This window comes from Lynx canadensis, chromosome B2 (genome assembly GCF_007474595.2).
Source record: "Lynx canadensis isolate LIC74 chromosome B2, mLynCan4.pri.v2, whole genome shotgun sequence".
Lineage (NCBI taxonomy): Eukaryota > Metazoa > Chordata > Mammalia > Carnivora > Felidae > Lynx > Lynx canadensis.
In genome coordinates, this window is record NC_044307.1 from 137,528,971 (window position 1) to 137,545,147 (window position 16,177).

Here is a 16,177-nt window from a genome sequence, read left to right on the forward strand (position 1 = left end):
CTATGTGGATTGTCACCTATTTAGCGGTAAGAGTGGTTCTTCCATGCATCAGAAATGAGCTACTTGTTTAATGCTGATCCTGTGATAGCTCCAAGACACCCAAGAGAAAACATCCAGTTGGCAAACCATCCATCCTTGACTGCTTACATAAATAAACTTATGTTTTGGCTGTTTAATAAACATAATATATAACTAACAACAGTGTAATAATAGTGAGAAAAAAATAAGAGGACACCAGAAAAGGGGTTTCTAGAGCCAGTCTCATGGATGAGTGAGAACAAAGGGATGAAGGCAGAGGGAGAGAGGAAAGAAATAGCCTGATGTGATACCTCAGGGCAAGAGGTCTGGGAGCTGGTTTGGGAGGCAGCAAGATTTATGGTCATTTTGTTCATTTAATGCCTGTCACTCTGGTGGATCTTGATTTGTGTGGTTGAGTTTATTTAGTATTTGATCCAAATTCTATAATTAATTGCAGCTCATAAGAGGTAGTATCAGTTGTAATCAAGGGCACAGCTTCTGGAGATTATAATCCCATCTCTGATCTTAACAAATATATAAGCTCTCTGAACATCTGTTTTCTTCTCTGTAAAAGGGCATTCCCATCAGTTTCTACCTCTTAGAGTTATTGTATTAATAAAGATTTAAAAAATTATTCAGGAAATAGTTAGCATGGCTTCAAAACCATAGTCATGGCACAATAAATTGGTCTACTTTTTCTTCTCCTCCTCTCCCCCCTCCTCCTCCTCCTCCTCCTTGTCCTGCTCCTTCTCCTTTTCCTCCTTTTCTTTCTCTTCCTCCTCCTCCTCCTCCTCCTCCTCCTCCTCCTCCTCCTCCTCCTCCCTCTTTACCCCTTCTCCCCCTCCTCCTCCTCGTTGTTGTTAGTGTTATCATGAGGCATCCACCATTATTGTCAGTGATGATTAGGAAAAGCTTTAATCTCCCATTAAAGCCTTTAGAAAACAAGGGCACATTAGTATTTATTACCAGAAGTAATTATAATGTCACCTTTATTCCTCTGACTCATTCTCCCTCACGTTATTTATTTACACACACTATTTCATTAGTCTTCCTTTTACATGGTGTTAAAAAAAAAAAAAAAGAGCATGGCTTAGTAGTGAAGCAAAGAAATAGAAATGTAGTGATTTTGGTCCTGCCTGTGTTCCAATGCCTGTTTGGTTTAGGCAAGTTGTTTAAATTTCTTGTACCTAAATATCTTCAACTGAATCAGAAATGAAGTGCAGTAATCACATAGGGCTATTAGAAATGTCTAAGTGAAAAAAAGATGTCTAAGATTTCAGTTTTATTTAAGTACAGAACTTTATAGAAAGCTAAGAGGGTTGTACAAGGTAGTACATGTCTATAGATGTGACGCTGAGGCACTAAGAAAGCTAATGTTACATTAGAGTTCATTGATATGCTAGGTTTGAAAAAAACCTTGACTTTCCTATCAAGTGTGCTTCCATTACATGTCATACTACTAGAAAATAGACCTCACGAGCTCAAATCCCTGATTTTCTCATTTCACTAATAATGACTTTTCAGTTTAAGTCAGCAGGGTTTTCCTTGTCTTGTTCTAGGCTTTGTTGATTTGAGCCTCCACGATCAGGTTCACCTTCTGGAATGTGCCTGGCTAGAGATCCTGATGATTGGACTTGTCTGGCGCTCCATGGAGCATCCAGGGAAGCTCCTATTTGCTCCCAACTTGCTCCTGGACAGGTAAGTGGCCTGGATGGAGCTTGGGGGAAGCACATCCTTTATTCCCGAAGCTCTTTTATTCAGTATTCCACGAAGCACTCGAGAACTTTATCCAATATGTTTTCTTTACAAAGGGATGAATTTGGGAGATGTAGTCTAGTCAGGTTCACAGAAAGCTAAGGACAACTTTCTGCTAGATATCTCTAGCCTAACATCTTTTAGATGACGCTACACATCAGTAACAGCATCCTCAGAGGAGCTCTGTTGTTCCTAATGTGTACATATATAATTTGTGTGCATGCATATACATATAAAATGTATGTATGTGTATACACATAAGTATGTATGTGTACATACGCACATCTATATAACTTCATTATGAATTAGAATTTTCTAACTCCACCTTAATCTTGTGTTACATACATTTAAAAAATTGAAATAAATAGCCTCCTTTTAATTAAAGTTTCTTTTGGCCCACATACATCCAAACTACAATAGCCTTTCATTTCCTTCTGAGTTTTCAATCACTTAAAAGAGGAAATTTGACCAGCATTCCAAAGGCCACTCTCATTGCTGTGAATTCATAAAAGTTACTTGCTCATTTTCAAAAGCGAAGATTTCAGTTTTCAAATGTGTTACCTTATTTAACATGTTCTATTTTGGGTTGACTTAGAACGTGGGTCCTATTGGTCTGTTTTTTGTCATTGCTTAGAGAAATTGGAGTTAGACATTATTCTACAGCAGCTACCACTGATGGAAGGGGAGTCCCTCCATCAGTAGTAGCTGCTGTAGAATAATGTCTAACTCCAAGTTCAGTGCTTTACATACATGATGCCCTTTGATCATGACAGCACGCTTGGGAAGCTTACCAGAAAGGAGCTAAGTTTCAGAGCCATTCTGCTACTTGCAAACAGCATCAAACTAGCTAATGGTGGAGCCAAGATTGGAATTAAACGTGTATCTGGCTCAACACTCATACCACCTCTCTCCTGTGTTCATGTGCTTCGTCCTCTTTCATGGCCAGTGATGTCTCCTTTGGTTGGTTTCCAAGCCTACCTGTATATGCGGGCCACATAATGGTTTGAATGGGAAAGGACCATCTTCTGTTTCTTGCAGACTTCCTTTGTCTCTGGTCAGCACTCCAAGGTTGCCTGTGATGCATCCTTCCACATTCCTTTGCTTTGGAGCATTGACACCACCTCCCCGTCGCCTGTCCCGCTCGAGGCTTCCCTACCCTCATTCAGCCTTCTGGAGCAGAGTTGCAGCACAATTTATTGAAGTCCTGGAGAATTGTACGAGTGTTGGTTACTCTTCTGTCATTTTGCGCTATGTATCTTTTGAAAAATAGTGATGACCCTGTTCAAGAAGCAGATTTTGCTATAGGTGGAATGTATTCCCATTTTACAGTTTCACAGAATTATTGAGGGTGGCCGGGGTAGACCTGCATTTACTCCGTATCCTGTCAGTCTCTTAGCGTTGTCTCTACCCTTCTCCTTCCCCTCCCTCCCTTCCCCTTGTCTCTCTTATCTTGCCATTTTTCCCTTGCCACCCCTTTTCTTCTTTGTTTTCCTTTGTTTCTTTTTTCTTTCTTTTCTTTTCATCCGTCTCTTCCTCCTCCTCCCCCTGCCTTCCTCCTCCTCCTCCTCCAATTTTCTTCTTAACTTTCTTGTGTACAGTCATGTGGTTATGTGACTAAGTTATAACAAATTGGCAGACCACATACATTGTTTCCCTGCTACAGACTGGGATGGATCTTCAATGCTGAATTTTTTGGGATGTTCATAACTGATCTGCTCCATGATCCCCCATTTCATTCCTATCTATCTTCTTGATGAAAACAGGCATCAGGATATTGCATTTTATGTATTAAATATTTTTAACATTTATTTATTATTTTTGAGAGACAGAGAGCATGAACAGGGGAGGAACAGAGAGAGAGAGAGAGAGAGAGAGAGAGAGAGAGAGAGAGAGGAAGACACAGAATCTGAAGCAGGCCCCAGGCTTTGAGCTGTCAGCACAGAGCCTGACGCAGGGCTCGAATTCATGGACTGTGAGATCATGACGTTTAACCGACTGAGCCACCGGAGCGCCCCATGACGCTGTGTTTTAAATATAAAAGGGTTTGAGGGTGCCTGGCTGGCTTACTCAGTATAGCATGCGACTCTTGATCTTGGGGTTGTGAGTTCAGGGTAGGGTTTCCTTAAAAAAATGAATATGAAAGTGTTTTTGACATCACCTCACCCCAAAGAACTCAGTTAATTAGGTGATGGCATTGCCTAGGATTTTGTCAGCCACCTGCTTCTCTTCCTTTTCCATGCACTCTCATTGTGGTTAATCTTCTCTCAAGTCTTTTGCTGCAGAAAGTGCATGCTTACTGCGTGAAAGTTCTCATCTCCCTCCGTTCCTACTTCCTTCAACTCCAGATTTGAAGCTCTCACTTCCTGTGGACCAGGATTTCTCAACTTTTGCATTACTGGCATTTTTAGGGGGTTCATTCTTCCTTGTCGGGGCTGTCCTGGACATTTTAGGGTGCTTAGCAGCACCCCATACCCTACCTACTAGAGGCTTGTGATGCCCCTCTTCCCCAATGTTAAAACCCAAAGTGTCTGTAGACATTTCTAAACGTGCCCCGTGGGTGGCAGGAGGGAAGGTGCAAAATTGACCCTGGTTGAGAACAACTCTTCTAGACTTTTCTCCTTCAGTGCCCTGTAAGCTCTTCAGACTTACCATATCCCTCACTTGAATATATTATCTCCCTTATCCATTTTGTTCCTTTTCTTTATTCTCTATATTTGCGGCATCAACAATCACCTGGACACTGAAGCCATGAAGTTTAAATTAATCATGGATTCTACTCCTCCCACCCACCAGGTTATCCAGCTATCAAGTCATTTCTGCATTGTTTCTGAAATCCATACCTCCCCTTGGTCTCAATCCCTCTGCGCCTGTGTGACCTCTGCACAGGTTCTCATTGTCCCTTCCTCAGATTATTGTTTTTCCACTACCATTTCCCTCTCTTGACCACTACCCCTCTTTCTTTCATTCTGGTCCCCACATTGCCACCCCAGATTTCTTTCTAAGGTACAGCTATGATCCTGATGCCTTCTGACTCAGCTTTAATTGGCTCTTCCTGTTCCACAGAAGAAATGGTCTAGACTTCTTATCTTGATAACTATGGCTCTCTTATTATGACTCTTTCAACACAAACTTCTATAACGCCAGTCAAATGCTGTAAATGAGGAAGGGCAGGGAGCATGAGTCCAAAAGGCAGTTCTGAGGATTCGGTGACTTTGGCGAGCTCTTGTCCAGGCTAAAAACACCTGGGTACTGAATTTGGCCTCACGCTTCAAAGCTTTTCTTGCAGTTTTTCTTCACATTTTTCTGAAGGTCCTCCACCTTCAGGATTCCTTGTCAAACATTTGTTTGTTATGGCTCATTTCGGATGGTACTTTCCATTAAATTCTCCTTCACACTCTTCCCTCTGTAGGTGAAGGGGGCCTTTCCTTGGTCTCAGTTCTCCCTCTGTGTGGTCTGTTCTTAGTTCTGGTCTGCCACGTGTATGTTGTGATTGTGTGTCTTCTCTTCCTCACCAGCTCATATGCCTCTTGTGGGCAGAAGAACCAGAGTTTGTTCACCTTCTCATTCCCTCCAATGTACAAGGTCTTCTATGATTCCCAGCTAAGTGTCTGTTAACCGCAATGGCTGAGGTCACCCGGGAGGCTCGTGACAGTCCATAGAATCTACATCTTCTGATGCGCATTTCAGCTGTTCTTATCATCAAACTCACTCACTTCTCATTCATTACTACTCATCAGTTCCTGGCTTTGTCCCCTAAAGACTGCACAGAAATTAATATCCATCTATTTTGAAAGGATTTTGTAAAATTACTAAATACGCTTACGCTTCTGCTTATACTCCATCAACCTGTTCTAGGACTTCTAAATTCCAAATGGGGATAAGCTTATTGTCATTTTTTCCCATAACTAGACGCGCTATCCAGTAAACTCAAGAGCTTAATGCATTTAAATACACTCAGGCACATCTTGGTAATCAGAAGAGTATGTAAATAAATGTAAATTATATAAATAATATAAAATATAAAAAATAAAATATGATATATGCTATAAAATTTTCTACACTTTTCTAATTAACATGCACCTAAATATTATGAAGTTTCAGTATTATTAAATTAGCCTGTGTGTTGGAGTGATGGCTCCCTCTGATGACATTGATCTGTGCATCACAGTAAAAAATATGTGATGAGGAGCCCATTTGATGTTTCATACATCTGCAAGATGGTTTTGAGTGACAGCTGAGAACACAGTGTATATTTTTACCTGCAGGCTCCTAACCCTTTTGATAACATTCACCTCTCTGATTAGTATACATCACTCCGATCTCCCCATTGCTCTTTTCCCATTGTGGTGCACACAGCAAACGTTTTTTTGTGACAAAATGAGGAAGTCTCTAAATTTCAAAGCTGTTTGACAGCAGGTAAGCACAAAACGAGTCTTAGCTTCCTCCTTTCAGTGTTTGCTCCGGCTCTGTGACACTACCTGGGAAAAGCCAGCCGCCTCCATAGGCTGTTTACATCTGCATACAAACAGGGAAAAGGGAAAGCCAGAAGTCCCACACAGTCCAGTCACCCATTGTTAACCAGAGACAGGGTTTAATCTGTGATTGATTGCGATGATGTCCTGTTCTCTCAAACCTTGTGCCTTGCAAGGCCATCAGGAGGATAAAATTTACCGCAGTCTTTCCTTGTAATTACTCAGATGTTAGTACTGGCAAATGGGGGTGTAGCGATTACAGGAGTATAAAAACCTGCTGGGTTGCCATCCCACATTTGTGAACAGCAGACATATTTCCTATCTTGCATCTATTCAAAAAGAGTTATTGCTTGATTTACTCCCTGATGACAACCCATGATATCTTGATTCTGGTAGTTCTGAGCTTTCCTGGTAGTCATATGCTTGAAGGCTAATTTTACCCCTGGCGCGCTTAGCCTTCCCACAGTTTCCAGTTCTTCCCTGTGTCCCGCAGCAGTGAGTTCCAAGCACTTAATGCAGTTGTCTCTGCCTGTGAAAACCAAGAAATAAAGGTTATTATAAGGCATAAATAAAGAACCCAGTAATTTCTCGTGCTGCGTGTGCGTGTGTGGGGGGGTGTTTTACAAGAGGAAAGTTAAAAGATAATAAGAATGCCTGCGAAAGTCATCAGGAAATGGAGAGAACTATTTTCCATTCTAGCACCTAACCCTCTGGTGTGTTTTGGCACCAGAAGACACAAAATATGTCCTCTGTGTCAACTAGGAATGCGTCTCTTCGTTTAGTCCTGCTTGAGTGCTGGCATTGGAAAAACATAGACGGAAAACAGAAGCAAAAGTGTTCAACATAGATCATTTCTGGTGGGGTCTCTTTGTTCTTGCAGGAGCGAAGTTTACTATCGCTGGAAGGCAGACATAGTGTTAGAGGAAACAATGTAAATTGCGTGTTCAGTTAAGACTATCCGGTTTCCAAGGGACAGTCTAATTCTGCTTCCCTGGCGCCATCAGTGCTAACAAGTTCTGAGAAATATTTGCGGATTTCTCAGTGAAGCCAAAGCACTCAAGTTTTGAGTCCCGTTCACTCTCAGAGAAACAACTATTCATGCATTTAAAAAGGAGAGCTTAATTGGACCAGCAGAATATTCCCTTCACCAAGCATCTGGCCAGAGGGTTGTTGATCTAGCTCTTTACCTCGCTCCCGCATCAGGAGGCTTTGCCTGTAGGAAACAGTATTAAACAGCGGAAACTTCTACTTGTAGGCATGGGATAGGAATAAGTTCCTTCAGAGGAAAACAGGTTGCTGCAGCAGAGAACATTTGGCCTCTTCTACTAAAGAGCAGACTGTTTCCAGATGATACGTTCATTTGAAATGGAAAAGAAAAAGTCTTTTCTAGAAACAAGAACATTCTCATTTTAGCCTGTTTACTGTAAATATTTCAGGAAAAAACATGTAAATAAAAATATGCGAATAAAACAATGCTTCCAGCAACACTTATGTTGGCTTTTTAGAAAAATTAGCCTCTTTGTGTGTGTGTGTAAGGCTTGATGTAAATTATTTTTATTTTTAGAGAGAGAGAGAGCATGAGAGGGGGACAGGGGTAGAGGGAGGGAGGGAGGGAGAGAGAGAGAGAGAGAGAGAGAGAGAGAGAGAGAGAGAGAGAGAGAATCCTAAGCAGGCTCCACACAGTGTTGAGTCCAACATGGGGCTCAATCCCATAACCCAGGATCATGACCTGAGCAGAAATCAAGAGTCAGACACTCAACCGACTGAGCCCCTTAAGTGCCCAAAGCTCAATGTAAGTTCTTTGCAGATTTTTTACTTGGAAGAGTAAAAAAATAAAGTTCTGAAATAAGTTGATGAATTCAGAATGTAATCTGTCCAAAGGTTTCTTGGGTATGATGAGAAGGACCTCCCTATATATTCCCTTTTCAGCTTTCTCCTCTCTGAAAAATGTGTGCCACGTGGAGGGGCTGGGGGCATCGTAGTAGCTGGGGAAGCAGGTGCAGTGCATGGGGAACGAGTGATCCACCCACCAGAAAAGTCAGTCTTGGGCAGGAGATCCTTTGAGTTGCTCAGGTAGCTTTGCTGGATTCCCTCCATAGCTCTCCAGGTATGCTTTGGTTTGCATGCCTGTGTGCCTCATTTGTATCTCAAGAAATGTGCTCATAACCCTTCTTTCACTCTACTTTATAGAATTGGATAAAAGAGAAAAGAAAAGGAGCCAACATTTATCGAGCTTCTTTAATCGGTACAGTACTGCACTGGACTGTCTTCTATACTATATCTCATTAATGGTATGAGAATATAGGGAAAAGGGTTTATGTTCTGACGCTGAATCCATTGGTCCTGTCCAGTTCTGAGCCCTTCATTACTCAATAGCAGATGCCAATTGACTGATATGTAAAAGTCTTGCATTTAGCATTCTGAAAAATCCTGGGAATATGAAACTGTAAACTGTACAGGAGAAATGTTGAGGCCAAACAAAATGGAGAAATTAGCCAAAGTGCTGTTATTACTGCTTACCTGTGATTGAAAATGAATCAAAGAATTTATTAGACTAAAAATCAATTGCATTATACACTTTAAATGGGCTAATTATATGATACGCAAATTATATCTCAGGAAAGATATTACACACACACACACACACACACACACACACACACACACACATATTATAATTTCAGGAAAAGTCACTTTGACCATCAAGTCATGAAAGTATTTGTAGGAGTTCTATTGAAAAAGGCAAAGGGGCACCTGGGTGGCTCAGTCGGTTGAGCGTCCGACTTCGGTTCAGGTCATGATCTCACGGTTTGTGAGTTCTAGCCCTGCATTGGGCTCTGTGCTGACAGCTCAGAGCCTGGAGCCTGCTTCAGATTCTGTGCCTCTCTCTCTCTCTCTCTCTCTCTCTCTCTCTGCCCCTCCCCCACTCACACTGTCTCTCTCTCCTTCAAAAATAAATAAACATTAAAAAAATTAAAAAAAAAAAACAGAAAAAGGTAAAAAAACCCCTAAACATTCAAGCCAAGGTTTCTCCTTAAAAACAAAAACAATTAAGTAGTACTATATTATAAACCTTGCTAGGCCGCAAATTTTTAATTTCTCAAGAGGAATAAGCCTGTAAACAGTAAGGATGCACTCAATGTAAAATCCACTCAATATAAAATTGCCCCAGAGGGAAAAGCATAATTCCAACCTAAGAATTAATCCTGTGTAGGAGGTTAATTTGACTTCTTACATTTTTACATGCCCCATTATTTTTGTATTTGCCGTTTGTTATTAACAATTAAACATCACCTTAACTGACTTAAAATATAATCAAATATTTGAGCAGAAATCAAGAGTCAGACACTCTAAAAGTTTAATTTTAAAGTGTCTTAATATTATTTAAATCATACATGCTACACAAGAATAATCAAGCAATCTTGTTCAGATCTGCGTTAATCACAGATACCTCTCCATAGTTGGCATTGGAAAGATTCTTATTCATTTTCATGAGTCCCATTAAAAAATCCAATGATAAAGGAAGATGGCCAACTTCAAGTCTGTGTTAGTTCGGATTCAGTGTAAGTCAACTCATAGATACTTATTGAGTACCACCGTGTCTCCAGGGGTCTGCATGATACTGGAAGACATGAGAAAAAGAGATGTATAAGCAGCAGACTGGTCCTCAGGGAATGTGCTATCTAGTGGTAGAATAATATTAGTATACAAACGAATGCAAGCAAAAACAAGATGTAAGCGGGCCCCACCACACCCCAATTTATTCATGTCTAGTGTATTTTCCTCCATCAGTTTCTAATGATTATGGATTCCGAGTAAAAATCAATCCTTGGTTACACTTGCATTTATATACTGATTCACTCTTGACATTCCCATGCTAGCATAAATATACTTACTACACATTTATCTTGCCTACAATATTCTGTGATGTAGATATGTCTAAAAATGAGATCTTTCCCTATGTTGGTTCTTTTGGAGCTGGCAGGAGGGCAGCAGGAGGTTTTGGCAAAGGTTTATCAAGGTCAATGATCACAGATTACACACCTTTGAAATATTACTTATGTCAAGGTATTAGTACTGTTTGGATATTTTCCTATTGATGACAGCTCTTAATTCTATGAGTGCATCAAGGTTTGGCTTCAGGGTAAATGAAGTCACTATGTTTGTTTCCATGTCCTGTTAAGAGTTAAAATTGTCTTTACTAATAACCTTGTGATCTCTCATTCCATTCCATTCTCCTCCCCTTCTCACTCTCCTCATCTTCCTCATCTTCCTCCTCCTCCTCCTCCTCCTCCTCTTTCCCTTCTTCTTCTTCTTCTTCTTCTTCTTCTTCTTCTTCTGTATTATTGACTTCTCCTTGTGGGCTCTTATTACAAAGAATAAGGTTAAAGTTTCTGTTCTGATGCTTCTAGAGTCAATTTAACTCATTAAATATTCCTATTTGTTATTTAATCTGTATTTTCAAATGGAAAAGAGATGTAAAAAAATACCATTAGTATTTTCCTTGGTTTTATACCACAGTAGAGAATCAGTTTCTTAACCTGTTTACATGATTTTTCACTTTTCATTGCCACTGATTCTAAGATCCATCATGACTTTATCATTGGAAAACAAGATGCAAGAAACATGTTATGATGGTAAGGAACGGTTACTTACTCCATACTCCTGAGTGGAGAAGGGCTTTTCCTACATCCTCTGGGTTTGGTCAGGACAAGCAGTTGAGGCCACGGCTGAATCCACCTCAGCCTCTGAGGAGAGCAGAGCCTGAGCAAACCCTCGTTACTCCACTGTGGGTATAGCATGGAGCACTGAGATGAAGAAGATTTCAAGATCTGTGGTCTTGGTCGTTGAAGGGATGGCAGCGCTATGGATAGGTTAGGAAGACAGGGGAAAGAGTAGGTATTAGAGAAATCTGATGTGTTTTTCCTTATTCATGTCGAGTTCAAGGTACAGGGATGAAAGTCAGAAGGTGGAAGGTGGAAGTCAGAAGAGAGATGGATATAAAAGATTTGAGTCATCTCCATAGTTAAAAGCGTGGAATGAATGTGATAAGCAGGCAAGATGGTGGAGAAGAAGGTGTCCGAAGGGCTGAGGGAAGACCTCTTAAAAGGCTGACCTTTAGGAGTTGTAAGTAGAAACAAATCCCAGCCTGCCAACCTGGGGCTAAGGCAGAGTTTGAGAAGCAGAAGTTCAGTCTCTGATTCCAAGGGAGGGATGACTTAAAAAAAAAACAACGTGGTGATTTTGCCAAATACCACAGAGAGGTGCACAGAACCAAGAGGAAGGGACTAAGCATTTGTTAATTAGGGATCACAGTTGTCCCCTAAAGAGGACATTTTTAGTAAAAAAGGTGGGAGAACAACAACAACCAGAGTATCAGTGCGTTCAATGAAAGTATAATGTATATAAGAGAAGATGGGCAGGAAAAATGAGAGAAAGGAAATATAAACTAGCTTTTTGAAATTTTTGGTGGTAAAAAGGCACGGAGCTGTAGCACCCAGCAGCAGCCGCATCAAGGGAACTGCTGTCCTAGCTCCTTCCAGTGATGTCCCATGAGAATTTTTTAGTGGCATTATGAGCTAGTAGGGTATTGTTTATTCAATGTGTATCAATCGACTTATTATCCTTCTTTGGTGCTTCAATTGTCCCGTCTGGGGCTAATAGAGTTCCTTCATGTGACTTTTGTGTCATTTTGGCATAAATCATTCATCTGTGATGCCTCCTTAAACATGTCCCAATCTCGTCTTGTAAATTTTTTTCCCAGAGCTGGAGCCAACTCTATCTACAAGGAGCACCCATTTGTTTCAGAGAAACTGGTGTCTGGAACTCAATCTTGGCATTTGGTTTATTCACTGTTTTTGAGTTGCCATTACTTCTAGGCCTTTTCAGTGGATAAAATTAGAAAATGAGCACCTTTGAAGCTATATCTTCATATCCCCACCCCATATATGAAAGTAATTATTATTTATAATATTCTGCATATTGCTTTGGAAGTTATGACATGTATGTGTATAAAGAACTTATTCCTATCCGTGATTGTTTTATATTCCATTGTGTGGAATCCCTTATTGATGAGCAGGTAGGTTCTTCCCATACTTATACTATAGACAACACCAACAAAAGGCCACAGTAGATAACTTTGTGAATAAGTCATTTTGTACTTTTCTCGGTCTGTCCTTGCGATAGATTCCTAGAAGTGGGGTTACTGGGTCAAAAGATACATGTAAACACATCACTTATCATCAAGGAAATACAGATCAAAACTGCAATGAGATATAATCTCACACCTGTCAGAATGGCTAAAATTAACAACACAAGAAACAAGTGTTGGCAAGGATGTAGAAAAGGGGGAACCCTCTTACACTGTTGGTGGGAATGCAAATTTGCACAGCCATTGTAGAAAGCAGTATGGACATTCCTCAAAAAAAAAAAAAAATAGAACTACCCTATGATCCAGGAATCACAGTATTGGGTATTTACCCCCAAAACACAAGAACACTAATTTAAAGGATACTTGCACACCTATGTTTATTGCAGCATTATGTACAATAGCCAAACTATGGAAGCATCCCAAGTGTCCCATCGATAGATGAATGGATAAAGAAGGTGTGATATTTTATATATATATATGAATATTATTCATCCATTAAAAAGAATGAAATCTTGCCATTTGCAACAACATGGATAGAGCTAGAATGTACAATGCTAAGCAAAATAAGTAAGTCAGAAAAGATAAATATCATAAGATCTCCCTCATATGCAGAATTTAAGAAACAAATGAGCAAAGGAAAAAAAAAAGGGAGATAGAGACAAACCAAGAAACAAGCAGTTATAGAGAACAAACTGATGGTTGCCAGACAAGTGGTGTGTGAGGGGATGGGGGAAATTGGGGATAGAATTCAAAGAGTACACTTAGGATGAAATAAAATAAAATAAATGATAAAAAAGGTACATGCATACCTGAATTTGTTAGATATTTGAAATTTTACTTACTGCCTATGGAACTGTGTCATTGTGCTTTCCCACCAACCATGTGTAAGAGGCCTTGTCTTGGGGCGCCTGGGTGGCTCAGTCGGTTAAGCGTCCGACTTCGGCTCAGGTCATGATCTCACGGTCCGTGGGTTCGAGCCCCGCGTCGGGCTCTGTCCTGACAGCTCAGAGCCTGGAGCCTGTTTCAGATTCTGTGTCTCCCTCTCTCTGTGACCCTCCCCCGTTCATGCTCTGTCTCTCTCTGTCTCAAAAAATAATAAATGTTAAATTTTTTTTTTTTTTTTTTAAAAAGAGGCCTTGTCTCTCCACAGCCTCTCCAACAGAATATGTTGTCAAACTTTTGGATTTTTGCCAATCTGATAGGTAAGAAGTATCTCAGAATGGTCTTAATTACATTTCCTTTTATTTTTGAATAAAGTTAAGCATCTTATTTATGTTTAAAGGCCTTTTCATCTATTCTTCTGTGAACTGTGTATTCACATTTTTGGCTATTTTTGTACCAGCTTGTTTTTTCCTTGATTTTTAGGAGCTGCGTGTATGTGAGAGACAGACTAGCTTTTCTCAGTATAAATTGCCAACATCTTTTCTCAGTTTCTTATTTGCCTTTAAAGTGTTTATGGAGGATTTTGCCATGCAAAAAGCTTTTGTAAGTTAAGTTTTATAACAAAAGTACATTAATCTTTTACCTTATTGGAAGGGTTTCCTTGCCCCGAAGTCAAAATTATATTCTGTTATAATTATATACTTCTGCTTGCTTTTAGTACTTTTTACTCTTATGTCTTGGGTCTATCCATTTTGAATTTATCTTGATATACAGTGTGATTAAGATTGATTTTTATATATTTTGCCAAATAACTTTTCAGTATTGCCAACACCGTTTATAAAATCTCAATTATTTTTTCATGTGATTTGAGATGCATCCTTAATTACATGCTTGATTTCTTCATAAACTTACAAGTCCTTTTATGAAATTTTACGTATCTTCTATGGTTTATCTACTTATGAATCAATATCACAGAGCTTTATTTATGGCAGCTCCAGATTGGGTTTTAATCCTGGTCAGGCTGTATTTCCAATGCTGCCTGCTGATTTTTCAGGGGGTTACAGGTGATTCTCCCTGGTTTCTTACAGGTGATCTTTAGCATTAACTTGTGGCACTCCAAAAGAAAAACTTTTGGTAATTTTATTAGGATCATGTTAAATATAAATGGGCTTAAGGAGTATTGATGTCTTTGTGAGGTTGAATCTTTCTAAGAACAGGTATGCCTCTCATGTGTTCAGATTATATTCATGTATATTTCCAGAAGTGTTTTCATGTATCCTTATATATATATTTTGCATATATTTTTGAGATTATGCCTCGCTATTATATATATATAATATTAATATAAATAAATGTACATATTGTTTGCACATCTGTAGATATCTGATATTTACATATTATTTCTGTAGACTACTACTGAATTCACTTACTGTTTAGAGTAGTTTTTCCATTAATTTCAATAGGCTTTCTTAATATGTAATCATACCATCTGTGAATGAATAGAGATTAGAGACTGTTTTATCTCTTCCTTTCTATCCCTAAGCATTGAGGTGTTTTTTTCTTATCTAGCTGTATTGAGTAATACCTCTAATACATCGTAAAAATAGCAAAGTAGGCACCAGTCTCCTCATTCCTATATAATCACATTCCAAGAGTTTCTATGGATTTCTATGGTATTAGGTGTTTTTGTTAGGAATGAAGGTTATTGTTTTTGCTTTAAAATTCATAAGAAAATTTGGTATAAAATTGTCTCTTTGTGTAGTCTTTATAAGTTTTTGTTATCGGTGTTACACATGTCTCACAAAACTGGTTTGGAAATTTTCTTTTCTGTGCTCTGAAAAGTTTCAGTAGCATTGGGATTATTTGATCTTTAAAACTTCAAATTTTGATAGAATTCCCTTTCAAGATCTTCTGGACCCAGTGGCTTTCTGGAAACGAATTCTTCTGTAGTAATTCGTATCTTTTGACTGTTTATCTCTTCTGGAGTCAGTTTTGGTGAATAAATCTGATAAAGTTATTCATTTTATTGAGTTTTTCAAATCTATTGCATTGAACTGGACAAAGTAGTTTCTAATGATTTTTAAATTTTTTTCTTTGGCTTGATGGTTACTTCCACCTTGTAATTTATTTTGTGTCTGTAGCCTTCTTTTAGAAAACTTAGGTCGGCTAGTGGTTTCTCTATTTTGTCAGTTCTTTTCCCTAAAAGACTAGCTTAAAATTTTCTTTTATTGGTTCTGCCAGTGTTCTACTTTCTAACTCATCATTATATTGTTAGCTTTATTAAGACCTTCCTTTTGCTTTAGTCAGTTAACTTTGTAATTCTTTCTCTCACTTTTTGAATTGATTTTAAGATTGTTTATTTTCATTTCATAATATAGTCAATGCAAAGAGTTTTCTCAAAGGTCTGCTTTAGTTATGTCCCATAGATTCTTTTTTCCCCCATAGATTCTATGTTGCTTTTATTATCCTTATTTTCTAAAAATTCAGCAATTTCACATTTTATTTTCCCTTTCATTCAAGAGTTGTTTAATAAACAGTTTAATTTCCAGGCTTAAAGGGTAATTTTTGTTTTTGTTTGTTATTAATAAACATTTGTTTTGCTTTGGAATCAAAGAGTACTGCTTATATTATTTCAGTTATTCTTGGAACTTATTAAAGTTTTTGTTTGTAACCTAATGTAATTTCAGTTTTTCATATACACAGTGTTCCATATACACTTGTTATGAAAGTCCATGTACTCTTATTAAGGTAGAACATAAAGTATCTGCCTGCCTATGTTTATTTCTTATCCATCATTTATCTTATTCATCATTTCTACTTAATGAGAATCCATGACCTTTTATCTTACAGATACTTATATTTGCTTTATCTTTATTGCCCAGTATAGATTTTTGTGTTG

At 38.8% G+C, this 16,177-nt stretch overlaps 1 protein-coding gene across 4 annotated transcripts in view; it reads left to right on the plus strand.

The window, feature by feature from the left end:
- ESR1 (estrogen receptor 1) overlaps positions 1-16,177 on the plus strand; it is a 281,456-nt gene that overhangs the window by 206,103 nt on the left and 59,176 nt on the right. For all 4 annotated transcript variants that reach the window (XM_032593265.1, XM_032593266.1, XM_030316608.1 and 1 more), the window contains exon 6: positions 1,578-1,716. In XM_032593265.1, coding sequence (XP_032449156.1) covers positions 1,578-1,716 — 139 coding nt within the window. The remainder of the gene's footprint in view (positions 1-1,577; positions 1,717-16,177) is intronic.